The sequence below is a fragment of the Tyto alba genome, unplaced genomic scaffold, assembly GCF_018691265.1.
Source record: "Tyto alba isolate M040663 unplaced genomic scaffold, T.alba_DEE_v4.0 Super-Scaffold_30, whole genome shotgun sequence".
In the NCBI taxonomy this organism is placed as follows: domain Eukaryota; kingdom Metazoa; phylum Chordata; class Aves; order Strigiformes; family Tytonidae; genus Tyto; species Tyto alba.
The window spans coordinates 2,162,219-2,179,701 of record NW_024881305.1 but is presented as its reverse complement, the minus strand read 5'-3'; the positions used below and the strand labels follow the sequence as shown (position 1 = coordinate 2,179,701).

At 56.5% G+C, this 17,483-nt stretch overlaps 1 protein-coding gene across 3 annotated transcripts in view; it reads right to left on the bottom strand.

Moving 5' to 3' along the window:
* Positions 1-1,578: 1,578 nt before the first annotated feature.
* SLC6A17 (solute carrier family 6 member 17) overlaps positions 1,579-17,483 on the bottom strand; it is a 30,196-nt gene continuing 14,291 nt past the window's right edge. For all 3 annotated transcript variants that reach the window (XM_032988907.2, XM_042800070.1, XM_032988908.2), the window contains 11 exons: positions 16,430-16,837; positions 12,803-12,960; positions 12,399-12,525; positions 11,501-11,682; positions 10,297-10,407; positions 9,062-9,303; positions 8,172-8,364; positions 7,605-7,797; positions 7,261-7,420; positions 6,579-6,741; positions 1,579-6,132 (listed from right to left, as the gene is read on the bottom strand). In XM_032988907.2, the coding sequence (XP_032844798.1) occupies positions 5,764-6,132; positions 6,579-6,741; positions 7,261-7,420; positions 7,605-7,797; positions 8,172-8,364; positions 9,062-9,303; positions 10,297-10,407; positions 11,501-11,682; positions 12,399-12,525; positions 12,803-12,960; positions 16,430-16,715 (2,184 nt within the window). In that variant the 5' untranslated portion in view covers positions 16,716-16,837 and the 3' untranslated portion in view covers positions 1,579-5,763. The remainder of the gene's footprint in view (positions 6,133-6,578; positions 6,742-7,260; positions 7,421-7,604; positions 7,798-8,171; positions 8,365-9,061; positions 9,304-10,296; positions 10,408-11,500; positions 11,683-12,398; positions 12,526-12,802; positions 12,961-16,429; positions 16,838-17,483) is intronic.

Genomic DNA, 17,483 nt, shown 5'->3' with positions numbered 1-17,483 from the left:
AGCAGAATCACCCTTTTCAGTCTGTTCCATTCATTCTGTTTTGCAGGGAGCCCCTGGCACCGGGACCTGCATGTTTCTGGCCACTCCAGACCCACTCTCAGCCCCTGGCACTCTGCAGGGCAGATTAAGCCAAAATCCTGCCCCGCTCGCTCTCCTGGCCTGGGGCTTTTCCACGGCAGCAGCTCACCCAGACCCGTGCAATAGCTGCAATCCCAAAGATGCAGCAGAGCCGCTGTTTGGGGTTTTTACGGGGTTTGATTTTGCATGTGGAGAGGAAAGAGAGATAAAACAAAACAAGACCCCTCAGCACTGGGGGTGGCCTGGGGACAAGCAGTTTGCCAGCGCCTTGTCCTCAGACACAGTCCAGTGGTGGGGACACGTGTCCCCTCCCCTGGGTCTGGGGTCTGAACCTCTTCCCAAGCCCCGAGCCACCCAGCTTGCAGAGCAGTGGGAGCACAGGGGTGGGCTGAGGCCGGCCAGCTCAGCACAGCAGTGAGAATGACATGTGGGTACCACAGAGCCCAAGGCATCACCCCGAGCCGGGCTCGATGGGTGCTGCACCTGTAATCCTGCACGTCCCTCTGTGCCACCTCACTGAGGATGAGGAGGAGCTGGGAGCATCTCCAGCCCCGCTCTGTGGGAGTGGGGACATGCTGGGGTCAGAGCTGCCCCACGTGTCCCGGTCATCGCCCCTGGGGGATGTTTTCCCCCAGAGCCAGGTCCTGGAGGGACTCTGGGCAAAGATAACCCGTGTGCCACCTCCTGCCTCCAGTGCCGGCAGTGCTGCTCCTTCAGCCCCTGTTGCAGACCCTCACCTCAGTCCTACACCAACACCTCCAGATGATGCAGAGGTGCTCAGAAAACCTGCCCAGATGCCACTGCAGGGGAGGGACAAGCTCAGCTCACAGCCACGGTGGCACCCCAATGGCATCCCCAGTGCTGGTGGATCTCATCTGGTCCCATTCATCCTCTTCTTCCCCCCCTTCCTTATCCTCCCAGGCTGAATCAGCCCTGGAGAAGCCAAACAAGCTACAAAAAATGGGAGGGAAGGGAAGAGGCAGCCCTACTCCCACCGAGCCTGTTACCAAGCTAATACCCAGCAGCTGAAGTCCTCCAGAACTGCTGGAAATCTCTGGTCCTTCTCCAGGGAGGGTCTCCAGCCTCCCAGTACCCCCAGTGCTCAGGATAAGCCACCAGCAATGTTAGCAGGGCATTGTGCAGAAGAGCAGACGTGTCTTACCAGTCCATGTGCCCTGTAAAGCCAGCATATACTGGCTGAACTGGTCCAGGATGGAAGATCATCTCCACGATGCTCCTGAAGCACCTCTGGGCAGCCGTGTCCTAAGCAAGCCCCTTGCAGGGGGTGATGCTGGATGGAGGAGGGGAATCAGAGGACAAGGGGAGACAGAAGGACGATAGGAGTGACAGGACAGGGAAGGACAGAGGCATCACTGCCTGTGGGTACAACAGCCCCGATGCCCGTTGCTTTAGCCCTCTGCAACCCCAAACCTCAGAGACACCCCAAAGCCCACCCCAAGAAAGGAAACAGAGGCAGAGAAGAGACTTGGCGAGAAGAGATTTGGTAAGAAGAGACTTTTAATTGGACTCCATTACAGCTGTTGCAGGGTTTCTCTCAACTGCCGAGGAGTCTGGCCGGCACAGCACGCGTGGTAAATACACCGGCTACGAGGATACATGGGACAAGTACTACGAGATCTGTGCTTTTTACCTGTACAGGAGGGTTTCACCAGCGTTGATGCTTGCCCGCAGGGGAAGCGGCCACATCCCGCGTGCTGCCATGGCTCTGCCCGGGCTGTGCCATGTCCCCCCCAGCCACCGAGGCCACCCAGCTCTGCTCCCCACTCCTACCAGTGAGACCCAGGCTCGGGGAAGGACGGGGGACAGGAGGAAGGCAGTGGGAGTAGCTCCAGGGAGGTGCTGGGGTTTAACGTGACCTGCTGGGCTCTGGGTGGGGGGCCGGGAGGTGAAGCAGGGGCTGTTTTGGAGAAATTGAGGGGAAGGGACCAAGGGACACCCAGGGAAGGTGCAAATCAGCAGAGTACAGCCGGCTCCAGCCATCCCCTCGGCTTTGCACCAAGGTCAAGGGCAGATTCGGCCCCCACTCACAGCACCAGCAGCAGAGCCCGCTGCTCGGGGACGGAGCATCCCAGCTCCAGCCCTACAGGGACCCTGGGACCCACAGCACCACCGCCACGGGGTGGGCAGCCTCCTGCAAAGCTCCTTTCTGCCCTCAGCACCAGCCAGCCCCTCTCCAGACCCATTTAACCCACCCCCAGCTCTGGCCCCAGAGAGGGGACAGGGCTTTGACCTCTCCTGACCTACCCAGCACCTCCTTGTCCCCCAGCCAGGGACACTGTCCTGCTCCGAGCAGCACGATCCAGGCTGGGAACCGAGCAGGGAGCTGATGTGGGGGGACAGGAATATTGGCAGCAGTTCCCCCCTCCTTCTCCCACCGCCTGGAGGAAAACTGAAAAGTGCCTGTGCTCACAACTAGCAGCTATTCCCTGTGCCTCTGTGGAGAAAAAGAGGAAAAAAAAGTGATTTCTAGGGCTAAAAGCCACCGGGGATTGGCCTGATCCACAGTCCGGGACCACAGGAAGGTGTGTGGAGGGAGAGCCTGCCCCGGCGAGCGGGAGAAACCCCCAACACAGGCTCCAAAAGTGACCGAGTACAGCGAGAGGTGAATCCTAAACAAAACACACCCGCGCACACATACACGCGCACACCCCCACGCACGGCATCTACGGACAAACGCGCACGCTCACACGGCGACGACACGGATCACTTAAAATTTAACACTTCCCCCCCCCCCCCCCCCCCCAACACCCTGTATCTAACACCGAGCAAATGCCACGAAGAAATACAGTATTTCCACAGATAAAAATAAAGGTGTCGTCCCTCCTCCTCCTCTCTGCTGGATCCCCAGGGCAGCTGGACACCCCGGGGCTGGGGTGGGGGGACAGCCACCCACCACACACGAGAAATAAAAAGGTAAAAATATGTCCCGATATACAATGAGAATTGATCTGTACAGCACTGGGAATGAAAATAGGTCACGGGCCACTCTGGAATACGTTTTGTCATTTAACAGCATTTACAGTGACATTTACAGAATAAATATACAATAGAAATAGAGAATCTCCAGGTTATTATTCCATCTCCTCTCTCTGTATATATTTTATATATATATAATATAGCTTTTTTGTTACCTTCTTATTGACTTTGCCTCTTATTGACGCTGCAAGAAGAGGGGAGGAAAGCGAACACCTCCCTGGCTGGTTTGGGAATGGTGACGGGAGAGACGGAGGGCCGGATCCTTCCCCCCAGGGTTCAAGGAGCATCAAGCCACAGGAACAGATGGGACTAAGCACTTTGGCTACGGGAAGTGTCCTGCTCCGTTAACTCCATGGGAGCTATGGTGGGAATCCGGCCCCTGGGATCAGGGGCATCGGGAAGGTGACGTTGGGCAATGATTTGGCTCACCCTCTGTTTTGCTGGTTGGGTGGAGGAAACTAGGGACAGAGGGAGAAATAAGAGATGGGAGGGAACATCTTCACTAATTATGGGGAAATGCCATGGGTTTTGTGCTTTTGCCATTCAGAGATGATGTGGTGGGGGCATTTCTATGTCCCTTGGCATGGGCAGGGGAAGGAGAAAGACAGTGGAGGGGACGGTGAAGGAGGGACTGCTGGAGGAGACACAAGAGCGTGGCTGATCCTGACACATGGGGCTGGTGCTTCTCAGAGCCATCAAAGACTGAGCTGCTTTGGTTCAGTCCATGCCTCCATTTTCCCCCTGGAAAAGTGGTTAATGAAGGGCTTGAGCTAATTGTTCAGGAAGAGTCTCCAGGTCACCAGCCAAGCCCATGGAGAAGGACTGTAAATAACGGATCACAACCCACAAGAGAAATGTCATTATGGGGGACCTCCTGGCCCCAGGGATGCTAAGAGAAGTCAAGGATGTGGCGAGCGGACCAGGTGCTTTCTGCCTTCACCTCCCAGCCAAAAGGAGAATTAGGGCGGAATAAAACCCATTGACAGAAAAGTGAAGAAGAGAAGGGCTCATGGGCAAGCACCCACAAACTTGGCCTTCAGACTGGCTTGAAATACTATCATACATGATCTAAGCCCAGCAGAACCAAGGATGAGGAGAACCCTTGGCTTTTGGAGGCCATAGCAACATGCTGAGAGGGACAGAGGGTGCAAGCAGGCTGTTGCTCCCCTGTCCCCATGGGGAAAGGAGGAAGATGCCATGTAATACTGGTACTCTTGACAGAAATGCTCAGCTACACGTAGGATTCTGTGAAATGACCCTCAGTCCCAGTGGAAGAGACTCAGAGCTGGGAGATTTCAATGTTTCCTAGACAGCCTGGGGAGAAACAACAGGAGGTTACATCAGTCTGGTCCCTAGATAACATGGATGGGCACGACAGAGGCCCCTGGGCTCTAACAAGGACTCACCAGCCCGGATCAAGAGCTAGTGGGGACACTGGAACCTGGCACTGACTCCCGATAACTGCTGCTCAGCAGATGCCTGCTGTCCCCAGGAGCTGGTGACCCCCACCCAAAGGCTGGTGAGCTCCCGTGGAGGTGCAACGGGAGGCGACGCAGACCCTCGGCTCAAAGCTATGAGAAATGAGGACGAACGTCCAGAAATAATCACTGCCCAGCTCACCTCAGCTGGTGGGTGCAAAGGAGGTAAGTCAGGGGGTGGTTTCCTGAGAGCTAAACCAGGACTGTGGTAGGACTGGATGTCCCACAGCTTCTCTGCTTGTCCCTCTGGGACATCTAAAGAGAGTGGCAAGAGGAGACGATCACCATGCCAGGGATTTTGGTTCAGCACAGCATCCCACATGTCAGGAGTAATTCCAGGATAGTGCTCCTGACCCTCATCACGGTAACCCTACCCAGATCCCACACACACTCACACACCCAAGTCACCCTCACTTCAGAGGTCCTTCTGCCACTCAGCACGGTAAGTGCCCATCCACGGAGCATGCTGACCACTTCAGCCCACGGACATGACACCTCCGTGTCTCGGAACAACTCACAGACGCTGCCCCCACGCTGGTGGTAACAAAACAGGTACCAAGGATCCACCATCCACTGTCTCACACGCTGCAACGTCTCAGCCAGCCCCACGCTGCTCCCTGCCAGCCCTGGTCAAAATTTGGGGGGTTATTTAGGTATGTCCACAGCTATAAAAACCTACAGGAGATACAACAACAACAACGATGGTGACAACAGCAGCACCTTTTTGTGCTATGAACATCGATGGTTAATTGTGCTCGTTGGAATAAGGCCATGACTCCTCCCTGCTAAAGGACAACAGACTGGGAGGGAAGAGCGCTGGGTTACAGGAGGAAGCGTGGTGGGCCTTCCACCTGACACCAGGTCCTTTTTCCAATCATCAGCTGCTTAGAAAAGAGAGATTCTTTGCTTCAGATTTGAGCTGCATGAGAACAACTCTTGGAAAGATATTGCAGCGTCTCTTGTTCCTCCTCCCTTCCCCGAAGGTGAGTCCGGGGGATCCTGCCTTTCAGCCGAGGGTTGTCAGAGGAGTCCTGCCCCTCCCGCAATCCCTTCTTCCCGATGTCATCTTAGAAATGGCTGCTTTTGGTTACGATTTTAAGAGGGGTTTCTTCTTCATCTTCCTTATTGATTAATTTTCCTGTTGCCTGGACAGCCAGGACCCACTCCCCAGTGACCTCCTCTCCCGGTGGGGGTGGTCGGCAGGCAACCATCACAGTTCGGATTCAGGGGTGCTGGCCAGTAGGTACCCACTCCCGTAGCGTCCGTTGGGGGCACTGCTCATTTCCATGGGGGAGTTGCTCCCGGGACCCAGGTAGGAACGGTGCGTGGGCATGGGGGACGGGGTCTCGCTGGGCACTTTGCTCAGGATGAAGCGGGTCTCATCGTTGTCTTCCAAATTGGAGATGTCCTTCATCATCCGGCCCTTCTTGTAGGTGACAGAGAGGGCGTTGGAGCCATCCGACACGAGGTGGAACTGCCGGAGGATGAAGACCAGAGGCAGAGGGAGGGATGCCAGGATGATCAGAGAGATGAGGATAGCCATGGCCCAGGTTGGGTAGAAAAGAAACTTTTCTGCAGCCTGAAAGAGACAGATATTAGTGTCAAGGGGCTGTTACAGCAAGGTTGATGCACACCAGCTACAACATCTCCTAAGTGCTCGGCAATTCCTGCTGCCTCCTGCCAGACTTCACCCTCAGGGGAACCACATGAAGTGATCAGAAGGCGAGTTCAAACCAAGGAAAAGGACATGGTCCTGGCACGCAGGGCGTAGCTGATGGCAGCAAACCAAAATCCAAGCTCAAGCTTCAGCCCATGGTCAGAGCTGGCTGGAGACTTCTGGGCAGTGTGGACAAACCTGACTGCTTGCAGAGGATGAGCAGCCACGGGCAGGACATCTCCCAGCAGGAGAAAGGAGGAGAAATGAGCAGAGCTGTGAAGAGCAGGGTGGTCTGCAGCTCTCGGCTGCCCCCTGCTCAGCCTGGCCCCCGGGGTGGGGGTGGCTGCGGGGAAGGCAGCTGTGCTCACCTCCTCTCTGATCCAGGCACTGTAGCCCGGGGGGCTGACTCCCAGCTGGATGATGCTGGCGGTCATGAGCACGGCCATGCAGATGGGAGACACGTACTTCCAGGTGTAGTAGTAGAACTGATAGGGCCGGAAACCCAGCATTTCCGTCAGCTCCTGCATGAACCTGCCGAGAAGAAGAGATAGAGCCGTGACGTTCCCCACCTCCAAGTGAGAAAATCCCTCCCGGGAGCTCCTGTTGTGAATTACACTCAAGGCAGGGCCTGAAGAAGAGCTCAGCTGATCCAGGCAAGCATCTATGTGTCCCTCAAGCCTGCACGACTGGTTGGGAACCTCCTAAGGGAAAAGGCCATTTGAGCACTAGCCAGAACCTCCCTTGATCTGGCCAACTTATTGAACAGCAAGAACAGGCACTGGGGGAACACGGTCCTCTTCCAGAAGGACTGGAAACCCCAGAGAAAAGGGTAATCACAAGTGACAGAGCACCACAACCCACACTAGATACACACTAGAAGGACCTGCTCCTGGGGCTGGGTTACACCTAGGGCAGAGCAGAGCATCAAGGTGAACTGAGATCCTGCCTCTATAAAGTGGTTGTCCCTGGGGCATTTGCTCCATGAGAGCTGGTTTCCTGGGGAAAAAGTCGTATGGAAAAGAGCTGGAAGGAGGGTTTTTTATGCCTTACTTCTTGGTGCCGTAAATCCAAGCCACAGCAATGTTCTCCAGGATGACCACAACCGTGAGCGGCAGCGTGGCGGAGTAATCGTCAAACATGGTGACAAAGTAATTCCCAGAGCGCTGCACAAAGATCAGTCCCACCACGAAGGCGAAGATGCAGCTACCAACTGTGAGGAGCAAAAGGGCATGGTCAGCAGAGCACCCCGATGGGAACCAACGCCTCTGTCACGCTGTTCATTCCCTGCATTAGCAGGACACATCCACCATGTCCACACCCTTCTGGAGTGACTCCCCAGGGCAACGGGGACCCTCCAACCCCTTTCCCGAAAGATGCAGGAGAAAAGACCTCACCTGTGAACACTTCCTTCCGCACCTTGAAGGTGTCGATGATGGGGGTAGTGATGCCTGACATGGTCCCGATCATGCTCCCCAACCCCAGGTTTATCAGCATCAGGAAGAACATGACAGACCAAAACGGCGAGGCTGGGAAGTGGGTCATGGCTTCTGTGAAGGCAATGAAGGCCAGGCCAGTTCCTTGCACTGACTGTTAAGGGGAAAGAGGACCAAAAGATGAGGAGAGACACATCAGGGACACAGCCTACAAGTCCCTGCATGCCTCAGGTCTCTGCTGTCGTGCTGAACCACGCTCTGAAGAAAGAAAAATCCCATCTGGCACCCCAGCCTGGAAGAGATGATGACCCTGCTAAACTTGCTCTGGGCAGACCTTTCCCCCACGTCAGGAAGGACCACTGTGTGCTGGGGAAGACCAAAGGGACAGGGGATTCCCATCTCTGGAAGGTCTCTGAAAATAGTTTTGTCAGATCTATGTGCCAGGAGTGACACAAGTAGAGCAGCTCCTACCAGGGAGAGGCATGGGGTTGGTGACCTCCTGGTCCTACTAGGAGTGCCACCAGGTACCTTGTTGAGTTCGTCCTCCAACAGGCAGGCGTCCAAGCCCAGTTCTTTGAAGTGCCCCTCTTTCACTGTCATGATCACCCTGTACATCTCGTTGTAGTCCTTGGCGGTGAGGTGGGAGAAGTTCACGTGGGGTGGGATGAGGTCATGGCTCAGCACGTTGGTGTTCAGGTAGCCCAAAATCTTCTCAGCATTCCTAAGGGAGAGCAGAGCCCGGTCACCCAGAGATGTCTCCTTCCTCCCAGGCTGGAGTTTGGGGCCTGACTGTGGAAGCCCTTTGCACCAGGCAGGATGAACCTCCCTGGGTCACGTTACCCAGGTTTCAGCCAGAGGACCTCTCTGAAATTTCCCAGGGTGTAAGTAAACATTGCAGTAGGCCACAGGAAAGAGGACAGAGATGGGGGTCCATCAGGGAATGGGCTCTTTGCACCTCCTTCTCTGGCTTATCTCCTGTTCTGGGATTCCACACTGTATGGCCAGAATTTCTATGGATGCAACTCACTGTCTAAAGGTAACACTAGGTGCACAAATTCACTTTCTTCCAGCTGCTTCTGGAGTACAGCACAGCAGTTCCCTTAACTTTGAAGACAAGTGGACCCTACGATGAGTGGAAACTGGGGGAAACGCGGGCAATGTGACTAGACATGTTGGATTTGCCCTCAATTTTCACAGTAAGAGCTCATCTTAGGGCTGGATTTTAGGCTAGAGAAGCTGAATACCCAGCTGCCTCCACTACAGTGGGACATCTCTGGAGATCCAGGCATTGACCATCAGGAACATGGGTCCACCAAAACACAGTATCAGAGCACTTACTCTGTTGCCTCCAGACCCTCTGTAACCATCAGTAGCAAAAACCTGCCCACCCCAAACAAAGCAAAAGCAAATCCTCTTACTCCACCACACATTTCTCATTCATGATGTTGGCTTTGAAGCCCAGCACAGCAAACACAACCAGGGTGGCTAGGACAGATGTGAAGAAGTTGATGAAGGAGACAAGCGTGGCATCAAAGTGGCAGTTGTTGTCCTGCTTGTTGTAGCTGGAGAAGGCGATGACCCCCCCGAAGCCCAGGCCCAAGGCAAAGAAAACCTGTGTGGCTGCCTCCCGCCACACCTGGGGGTCCAGCATCTTGTCCAGCTTGGAGGGGAGACACAAGAAGTAGTTAGATTGTTTGGTGGCCCCACAACTCATCCCAGTGGAACCAGAGCTAAATTAAAAGGCTGCAATGCCTACAACCTGGGCTGGTTTTGGAGCAGCCATGGGCATGCTTTGATCTATCATGATCAGGTCCTGCATTACTCTGCACTCGTAGGTCATTTTGCTCTTTTGCACAGAGAGGGAAACTGAGTCATGGAGAAGGGCAGGTGAAGATTTGACCTGACCATGTCTCTGGGTGCTCCATCCATCCCAGTGTCTAAACTGGGTGCCTGATTTCCCAGTGCAAAGCCCTACAGTGGGCCACCCAGCTGCCTTGGGGAGCTGGTGTCCCCGTCCCCTCACCCAAGGGAGCCACATGCCACCCAGCCGTGGGTCTCCATCCTCCTCCAGCCCTCTCCTGCCTCTGGAGCACTTGAAATCAAACATCTTGGCTGGTGGGTTTGTTTAACCTCTCGTCTCCCAACCACATCCCTTCTCCTTCGGGCCAGAGCTGTAGGCTGGAGGCCTCCAAGCGCCATTCATCAAGAGATCATAATCAATACCTTCTAACAGCCTCGCCGACTGAATTGATTCATCTACATCTCTGCTTCATTAATTAATTAGCTGGTTAATTAATGGATGCATACCACCAGCACAGGTTTTGTTGCCAGCCAACATCCTCCCATGGAGTTTTTCAATATATTGCCTCGGGCACCCCCACTCCCTGAACCTGGTGTCTGGGCACCTGGAGGTGACGGGAGTGATGCTAAGTCTTAAAGCAGCTCCATGATGGTGAGTTTGTGAGGCTCTTGGCTGTCCTGGCCATACCCTTTATTTAAGGTGCTGCTGGCACATCCTGACAATATATCAGGATTTTGGAGGTAATTTGGGGTAGGTACACTGGGTTTTGGGGTGGTGAGTATAAGGGAAAATAGGGTGTGACCAGCTGGGAGGAGAACCTGCTTAGAGTCTGCTGGGCTTGGAGGCTCTCACCTTGGGTGTGAACATGTGCATGATCCCATCCACCGCCCCGCGCAGCAGAAGTCCCCGCACCAAGAAGCAAACCAGCACCACGTATGGGAAGAGTGAGCTGAAGTACATCACCTAGGGCAAGAGGGATGCAACACGGGCGCGATCTCATTCACTGCCCTCTAGGCTCAGCCACCTCCCCGTCCAACCCAAGGGCAGCACAACCAAGGTGAGAAGGGAGGGTTTCCCTCCCCAAAATGAGGTCTGCTCCCCAGGCAGTGCAGGATTAAGCTGTGAGACACCTTGGTGCAGGATATTACAGGTGCTGAAGCTCGGGTGGATTTGCAAAGTGCTTGGACACACTTAAGAGAGAAAATCTGTTGGGGCTGCTGAATGTGAAGAAGTCAGCGTGGGCTCAGAAAATCCCTGAAACACCAACTGCTGGTGCCTGGGGAGCCTGAGGGAAGGACAGCTCTGCACCCCCACCCCATCCCCTTGCCCCAGCATCTGCCCCAGCTGGGTCCTGGCTCAGGGCATGTTTCCAGTCAGCAGATGCAGATGGGGCTTCCTCCTGGGCAGGGGAGACCCACTGCCACGGCCCTGCTCCTGCAGCTCACTCCCACAGTGTCTTGTCGCTCTCTGCTACCTGCTCACGCACCAGATGTTTTGCAGAGCACATCTGGAGACAGGGATGTTCAAGTGTCCGGGGAGACCCATACCCTTCTGCATCTGACCCCACTGCTTACACAGCCTTGCTTGAAATGTCAACAGCCCCTGCAAGCTAACTGCATCCCTCTCGCAAAGCTCTCTGCTCCTCCCTTCCCTGCTTCTCCTGCGCAGAGTCCCAGTGATCCCCCAACAAATGAGGGCTCAGCTCTCACCCCGACATCCTACGAGCACCCATCGAGATGGCGTGCACCAGGCGATCAGACAGCTGACAGCCCCCGAGCGCAGGGGCCCGGGCTGGTGATTTGGCTAGCCTGATGTGGCTGAGCCCTAGCCCACTACTGTGGGTGCCAGTTGGACTAAACCTCTTCCCTACACCCTCTTTTGATCTTATTCCGGATCCCCCCCTGAGATGGCCCCAACTCTGAAGTGGGTGTGAGCAGCCCAGGGGACACAGCATCCTCCAGCCATCCCAGATCAGGGCAGGAGAGCATGGTCCAGGCAGGAGGTTTCTGCCTTGAGGACAGACCCCAGCCAGGCTCAGGTGGCCACCGATACCCACCTTCCCCGAGGACTGGATGCCTTTGATCATGGCCAAGCCAACAAGGCTCCAGGCCACCAGCAGACAAAGGGTCATCTTCCAGTTGAGCCCCCCGCTCTCTGAGATGGAGTTGGAGATGTCCAGGGTCTCCCGGTACCAGAAGTAGGTGGTGGCCGAGCTCCTCTCACATTCGGTCTCCACAGCTGCAACCAAGCAGAGGCAGGAGAGTGTGAGGGGGCTGGAGGAGAGTTACCCACCATCTCCCAGGGGGTGAACATCAATTAATGCCGAAGACCTGCTGGAGCTGGTCAGGGAAGACAGGCACCCCTCAAAACTAAGGGACGGGAATTAACAGGGCTCATTTTCAGCAGTAAAAAGAAGAGACAGGACATAAAGCCATTGTCAAGTGAAAATGAGATATGAAATACAGGGAGAGACATTTGCATTTGCTATAAAACCTCCCAGAGTGTCTCAAGGAGATGCTCAGATGCTATTAAACACCATTAGCTCCACCAGTGTCTCAGTGAGGCACTGAAGGAGCAGCCAGGTGAGCCCTGCCTGGCTCTCACCGCCTCCTCCCTCCACAGTCCTGGGTCAGATCCTGGCCCCAAGCACCGAGGCAGCCTGGAGACCCAAGCTCTGGATCCCCCTAAACTGGCATCAAATCCCACCAGTGGGGACAGACCCCGAGGGGAGAGCATGGAAGAGACTCATCCAACCCAAGGAAACATCTCCATGTGATCAAGGCAGCTGGACCAGAGAGGACCCAGTGCCCCAGGAGACACCTCAACCTCTGGTGTCCCCAACCTGCAATAACTACAGATGTTGGGGGTCCCCAGTGTCCCACAGCCCCCTTTCCCTGAGAACTGCTCCCTCCCAGCTGAACCTCCCCCCCCCCGCACCATCAGCAGTTCCTTACTGGCCACTGAGCCATTTTTCACGATGGGGCACTCGCTCCAGGGAAGAGGGTACTGGAAGGACTTAAAGAAGTAAAAGATGCTCCAGCCGATGATGACGTTGTAATAGAGACCAACAAAAAAACAGACCTGGGGTGAGGAAGGAGGACTCAGTATTAAATCACAGGGCAGTGACACTGTCCCCAACACACCTGCAGCTGAGAAGGGACCTGGGGGGAGCAGGGCTTCTGGGATCAGGGGATGGGCCAATTCCCACCCGGAGCTGGAAAAACTCCCCTTGACCTCTCAAATCTCCACATGGGGCCCCTTGGGGTTTGCTTCCAGGCCACCCCCGGCTTTGCAGCTTGCAAAGCTGTCCCACGCACCCCGAGGTAGGGGTCTGGGGGGGACCCAGGGGTGCACTCACGAGGCAGCTGGCGTAGCCGATGCCCCCCAGGCGGGGACAGATGTAATTCCAGACACCGATGCTGCCGCGGCGGATCCGCTGCCCCACAGCCAGCTCCAGGAAGAAGAGGGGGAGCCCGATGATGATGAGCAGGACCAGGTATGGGACCAGGTAGGCACCTGGCAGGGGAGAGAAAGCTCATCATGGACACATCTCTGCCTGCTTTCCCGCAGCCAAGGACAGACGGACAGGGACGGATGGGCAAGGCAGAGCTGGAACAGGCTCTTGCCTGGTCCATTCGTTCCTTTGCAATGGATCTGGGAACGCAGACCGGTGCTTGGGCAGCAGAGAACACAGCCATGGAGAGGAGCAAACACACGTGCATGGAAGGAAGGGGTACAACATCCCCTGCCAGCGTGGGTATATGTGGGATAGACCCCAGCGCACCTAAAGACACGCTCTGCATCCACGCAGGCATGTCGCCCTGCACAAGGAGACACCGTGAGCCGATCCACAGGGACACGCGCACGTTCCTGGACATCTCAGACACACGAGCAGGCAGGAGCCCTCCTGTTCACCCAGGTCCTGCCTGCACACGCGTGTCCGTGCACAGCCAAGCCCCCTGCACCAACCTCACAGACACCCCATATCCCCAGCAGCAGCATTCACTGCACCACGTGCCGCCCAGAGCGAGGTTCTCTGGTAGGGGCAGAAACTGCTCAAATTAGAAAGTTGGTTAATCTCGGTCTAATTGAGGAGGCTGGAGAGAAATTAGCAGTTTCCGAAGCGTAACCAAACGACCGGAAAGGATGCGATGACTCACGCTGCAGCGCCCAGCTGATGAATTACTCCAACCTCCTGGCAGGGGCTGAGGAACGAGCTCGGGAGCATGTGGCTCGCTCCCGCGGGGCAGTAGGTGATCCAAAAGCACACGCCAGAGCCCAGTTGCTTTGGGCAAATTCCCAGCTGGATTTACGCCCCGGTGACAGCCACCACCCCCCAAGCCCGGGCAGGACCTGTGGCAGCTGATGCTGCTCCAAGCAGCGGCACTGCAAAGCAGTTCTGCACACAATAGTGTTCCGAGCTGAGAGCCCTGGCAGCGGGTTGGGGATCGATGTTAGAAATACAGGTGGGGAGATAAATTAAGATGCAGAAGCCCAGGGTGATTAGCAGGATGAAAGGAGAGGGAAAGCAGGGCAGAGCTGGAGCTCCATGTAATTCGGGAAGGACCATGAGCATCTCATCTCTGCAACACCCGCCTGGGCATCCACATCTTGACCTGCAGAGGGACGGAGATGAGAGAGGCGGACAGATTCAGATGCAAATTTGTCCGATATTGGAGATTTTCTTCTTGTGATCTCTGGGAAGTTGGGCACCAGATCGTGCCCACGCATCACCGTGCTCGGCAGCACCAGTGTGGCAGCACGGTGGGCAGCGCTGCCAGCCTGTGCCGGCTCCTGGCGTGCCAAGTCCTGGAAATTTGGCTCCAGCCCATGTTGCTACCAGCACTCAGCCATTCTCCCCCGCAGATGCCTGCCTGGGGAGCAGGAGAGAAAGCAGCAGCAGCTGCCACCACATCCCTGCGCTGCTCAACACACTCAGGAGTGGTCTGTCCACCACTCCCCAGCCCTTCCATCCGTCTGTCTGGCACCAGCCTTGTAGCCCTGCGGGAACCCCAGCCAGGGGCCAAGAGGGTTAAACAGGGTGGGAAGAAAAGGCAGAAAATCAGTGTCTGCCCCATGGGACAGGGGAGATGATGCCACTTGTCCAAAAGGAAAAGTGCAGAGAAGGTCAGCAATCTGCTGCTCAAGCCACTTCCCAGCTCCGTGCCTCAGTTTCCCCATCTGTAAAATAGGTTGGGGCAGCTTGTAAAGCCTTTTTTGAGACCTGCTGCAGGAAGATGTTATAGAACAGCAAGGAGCTCCTAAAGCCAGCTGCTTGTCCCAGTCCCTGCCTGGCTCAGTGCCGCTGTACCCCACCGCAGGATGCGGCCAAGCCGCTGGGTTCAATCCCAGCGCCCCCGTCTCCTCCTCCACTGCACCGGGTCTCAGGACTGTTGTAGGTTTAATTCCCTGTCGCCCACGCCACATCCCATCTGGCCTTTTGTCTAAAAACATTTGCTTAATGCCCTCACATACAGACAGCAAATTCAGCCCTGGATTTGCTAGGGAATACACCAGGATGATTCTCAGCCTGGGCACACTGGCTGCTCCTCCTGCTACCCAGCACCCCAGACAGCCGAGGCCAAAACATTCAGGACAGCAGAGACCCCAGCATAAGATGAAAAATCTTCATTCATCGCCCTAGTTACAGTTAGTTCTTGACTGCTGTGCCAGTGGGGAAACTGAGGCACAGCTGGGTTAAGTGCTTACAGAGAAGCGGGGCTCTGGATCTCCAACCTCTGGGTCTGAGCTGGTTCCCACTCTCATTTAATCAGGAAAACCTGCTTGGAAGTCAGAGGCCAGATGAGGAGAGGCATGTAATGAAGCCAACAGGGCCGTATGGATCTATCCCAGCCCTGAATTTACCCCAGGACCTCCTTTGGGCCGCACCCCCCCCCCCCCCCCAACCCTTCCCCTCGCTGCACCCCACGCACACATGCAACGCAGCTACCGCCGGCGTCCCAGCCCCGCAACGCCTGCGGGTGCTCGCTGCGACCCAAGGGCCACGCTCAGACCCCGCCGTCGGCTCCGCAGGGCGTGCGCTGACACCGAGCCTCGCCCGGACCCAAGCAGGGCACCGGGAGCGAAGCGTGGCAGCAGCCGGGGAGCTGCTGGGATGCAGGAGCCAGCCGCAGCGTGCTCCGTCCCCGCCGGGAAGGGAAGGCGACGGGGGTGCGAGCAGCCCCTGGGGTGGGAAGTGCTGACTGCACAGGTCTTCGTTTGGGAGAATGACTCATCGTGAAGATGACACCAGAGATGTTTTAATTATTGAGAGCGTTGCAGGCTTGCCAGCTCCGGGGCTGGGGGCACGCCGAACGGTGCAGCGCCGGAAAGGGGGAGAGGGGAAAGCTGGGCTGATCCCAGCTTCCTTCAGTGCCACTTGGCAGGGGCTGCCTCCCACTGCTGCAGAGGTCGGTGCTGCAGGGGAGAGGCCTCCAGGTTTGGCTTGATGGTGAGCAACCCACCTTCTCATCAGTGTCATGAAGGCTGTCGGGTCTCAGCACAGCTGGAAGAGACCTGGCCCTCCAAGGCGCTCCTGGAAGCCCAAGGAGGGGGCATGGGAGGAGGGTGGCTGGAAGGAGGATTTGGGAACAGGATGGAGCCCACACAACCCAGCTTCAGGGCTTAGGGAAATGGAGGGGCTCTCTTTCACCCCTTAGTTTCCAAATTGCCCCAACAGGACTTAGGGCCTGCAGCAAGAAATCCTGGCTCCCAGCCTGGGACTCGCCTTGACTTTGGAGTGGGTGGGTGAACACCCTTTAGGAAAAGGCCATCCTGGAGGTTCCCGCATCTCCAAACTGACAAACACACACCGGTGAGCAGCTCCTGGCTGTCCCTTTCCTCCTTCATTGCCCAAATAACCCACTTTAGAGCCCAAATAACCCCCCCATCCCGCCCGGGGATCCACACTCCAGCATGCAGCGAGGTAGGAGTGGGCCATACCCCCTTCCCCAATGGCTGAGCCCATCCCTGCCCCATCTCTCACCTCCTCCATTCTTCTGGCAGAGGTAGGGGAAGCGCCAGACGTTGCCCAGCCCCACGGAGTAGCCGATCTGGGCCAGGATGTACTGCAGCTTGCTGTTCCACGCCGGCCGGTTCTCCGCATCCAGCTCCTCATCTCCCTCCTTCTGCTTGTCCCAGGTCTCCCCCGTCACATTGAGGACGCTGCGTTTGTAGTCCACGGGCTCTTCGTGGGCCAGCAGGTCGGCCACCGACTCGGTGACGTGCTCGCTGCTGTGCTCCCGCTGCGTCACCTTGCTGTTCTTCGGCATCGGGACGGCTCCAAGCGGCCCCGGGGGGCGGGATGGGGCGAGGGGAGAAGATGAGCGTCCCGCAGGGAACAGCACCAGTGAGAGCTACAGCTCGGGCCTCACCTCCTCTTCATCAGCAGGACCTGGGCAGGAAAGGGGTCCACAGAGGGTGAGTTGGTTTTGCCTTATCCCCAGGGTGTCCTGGTGCTGGTGGGACTGGCAGCACCAGGGGAAGAAGGGTCTCCATCACCCCCTGCCTTAGGGACCTCCCTCCAGACCGGGGGATGCAAAGGGCCCCCTTCTCCATTAATACTGGGCCAGAAGCAACCCCCCCTGTTCAGCATTCACAGAGAAAAGCCTCCTGCCAACCCACAAGAGGGAATTCCCCTGGGCTGCAGGACAGGGTGACAAGTGATGGAGCCAGTCACATCGCCGGGACACCTCTTTTCCCCTCTAACAACCCTGGGCCAGCAGCTGATCCCCTACCAGGGCTGACACCACATCCAGCACCGGCCGGGGCTCTGCCCTCCCTGCCCTGCTCCCTCCCCTCCTGGCCCATCGGCAGAGCCCGGGCTCAGCCCCATGACAGCTCGAAAGCTCTCAGGGGACAGTGACAAACACCCAGGCTATCTCTCCATCCCTGGACATTATCAGGAGTGACTTAAAAGCCTAGAGCCTGCAGCTAAATCTTCCCAGGCAGCTTTACAACAGATAACGGCTGCAAAACAGCGTCGGCCAAGGCAAAGCCATCAATTGTCCCAGCCCCTCCACCTTCCCAGTCTTCACCAC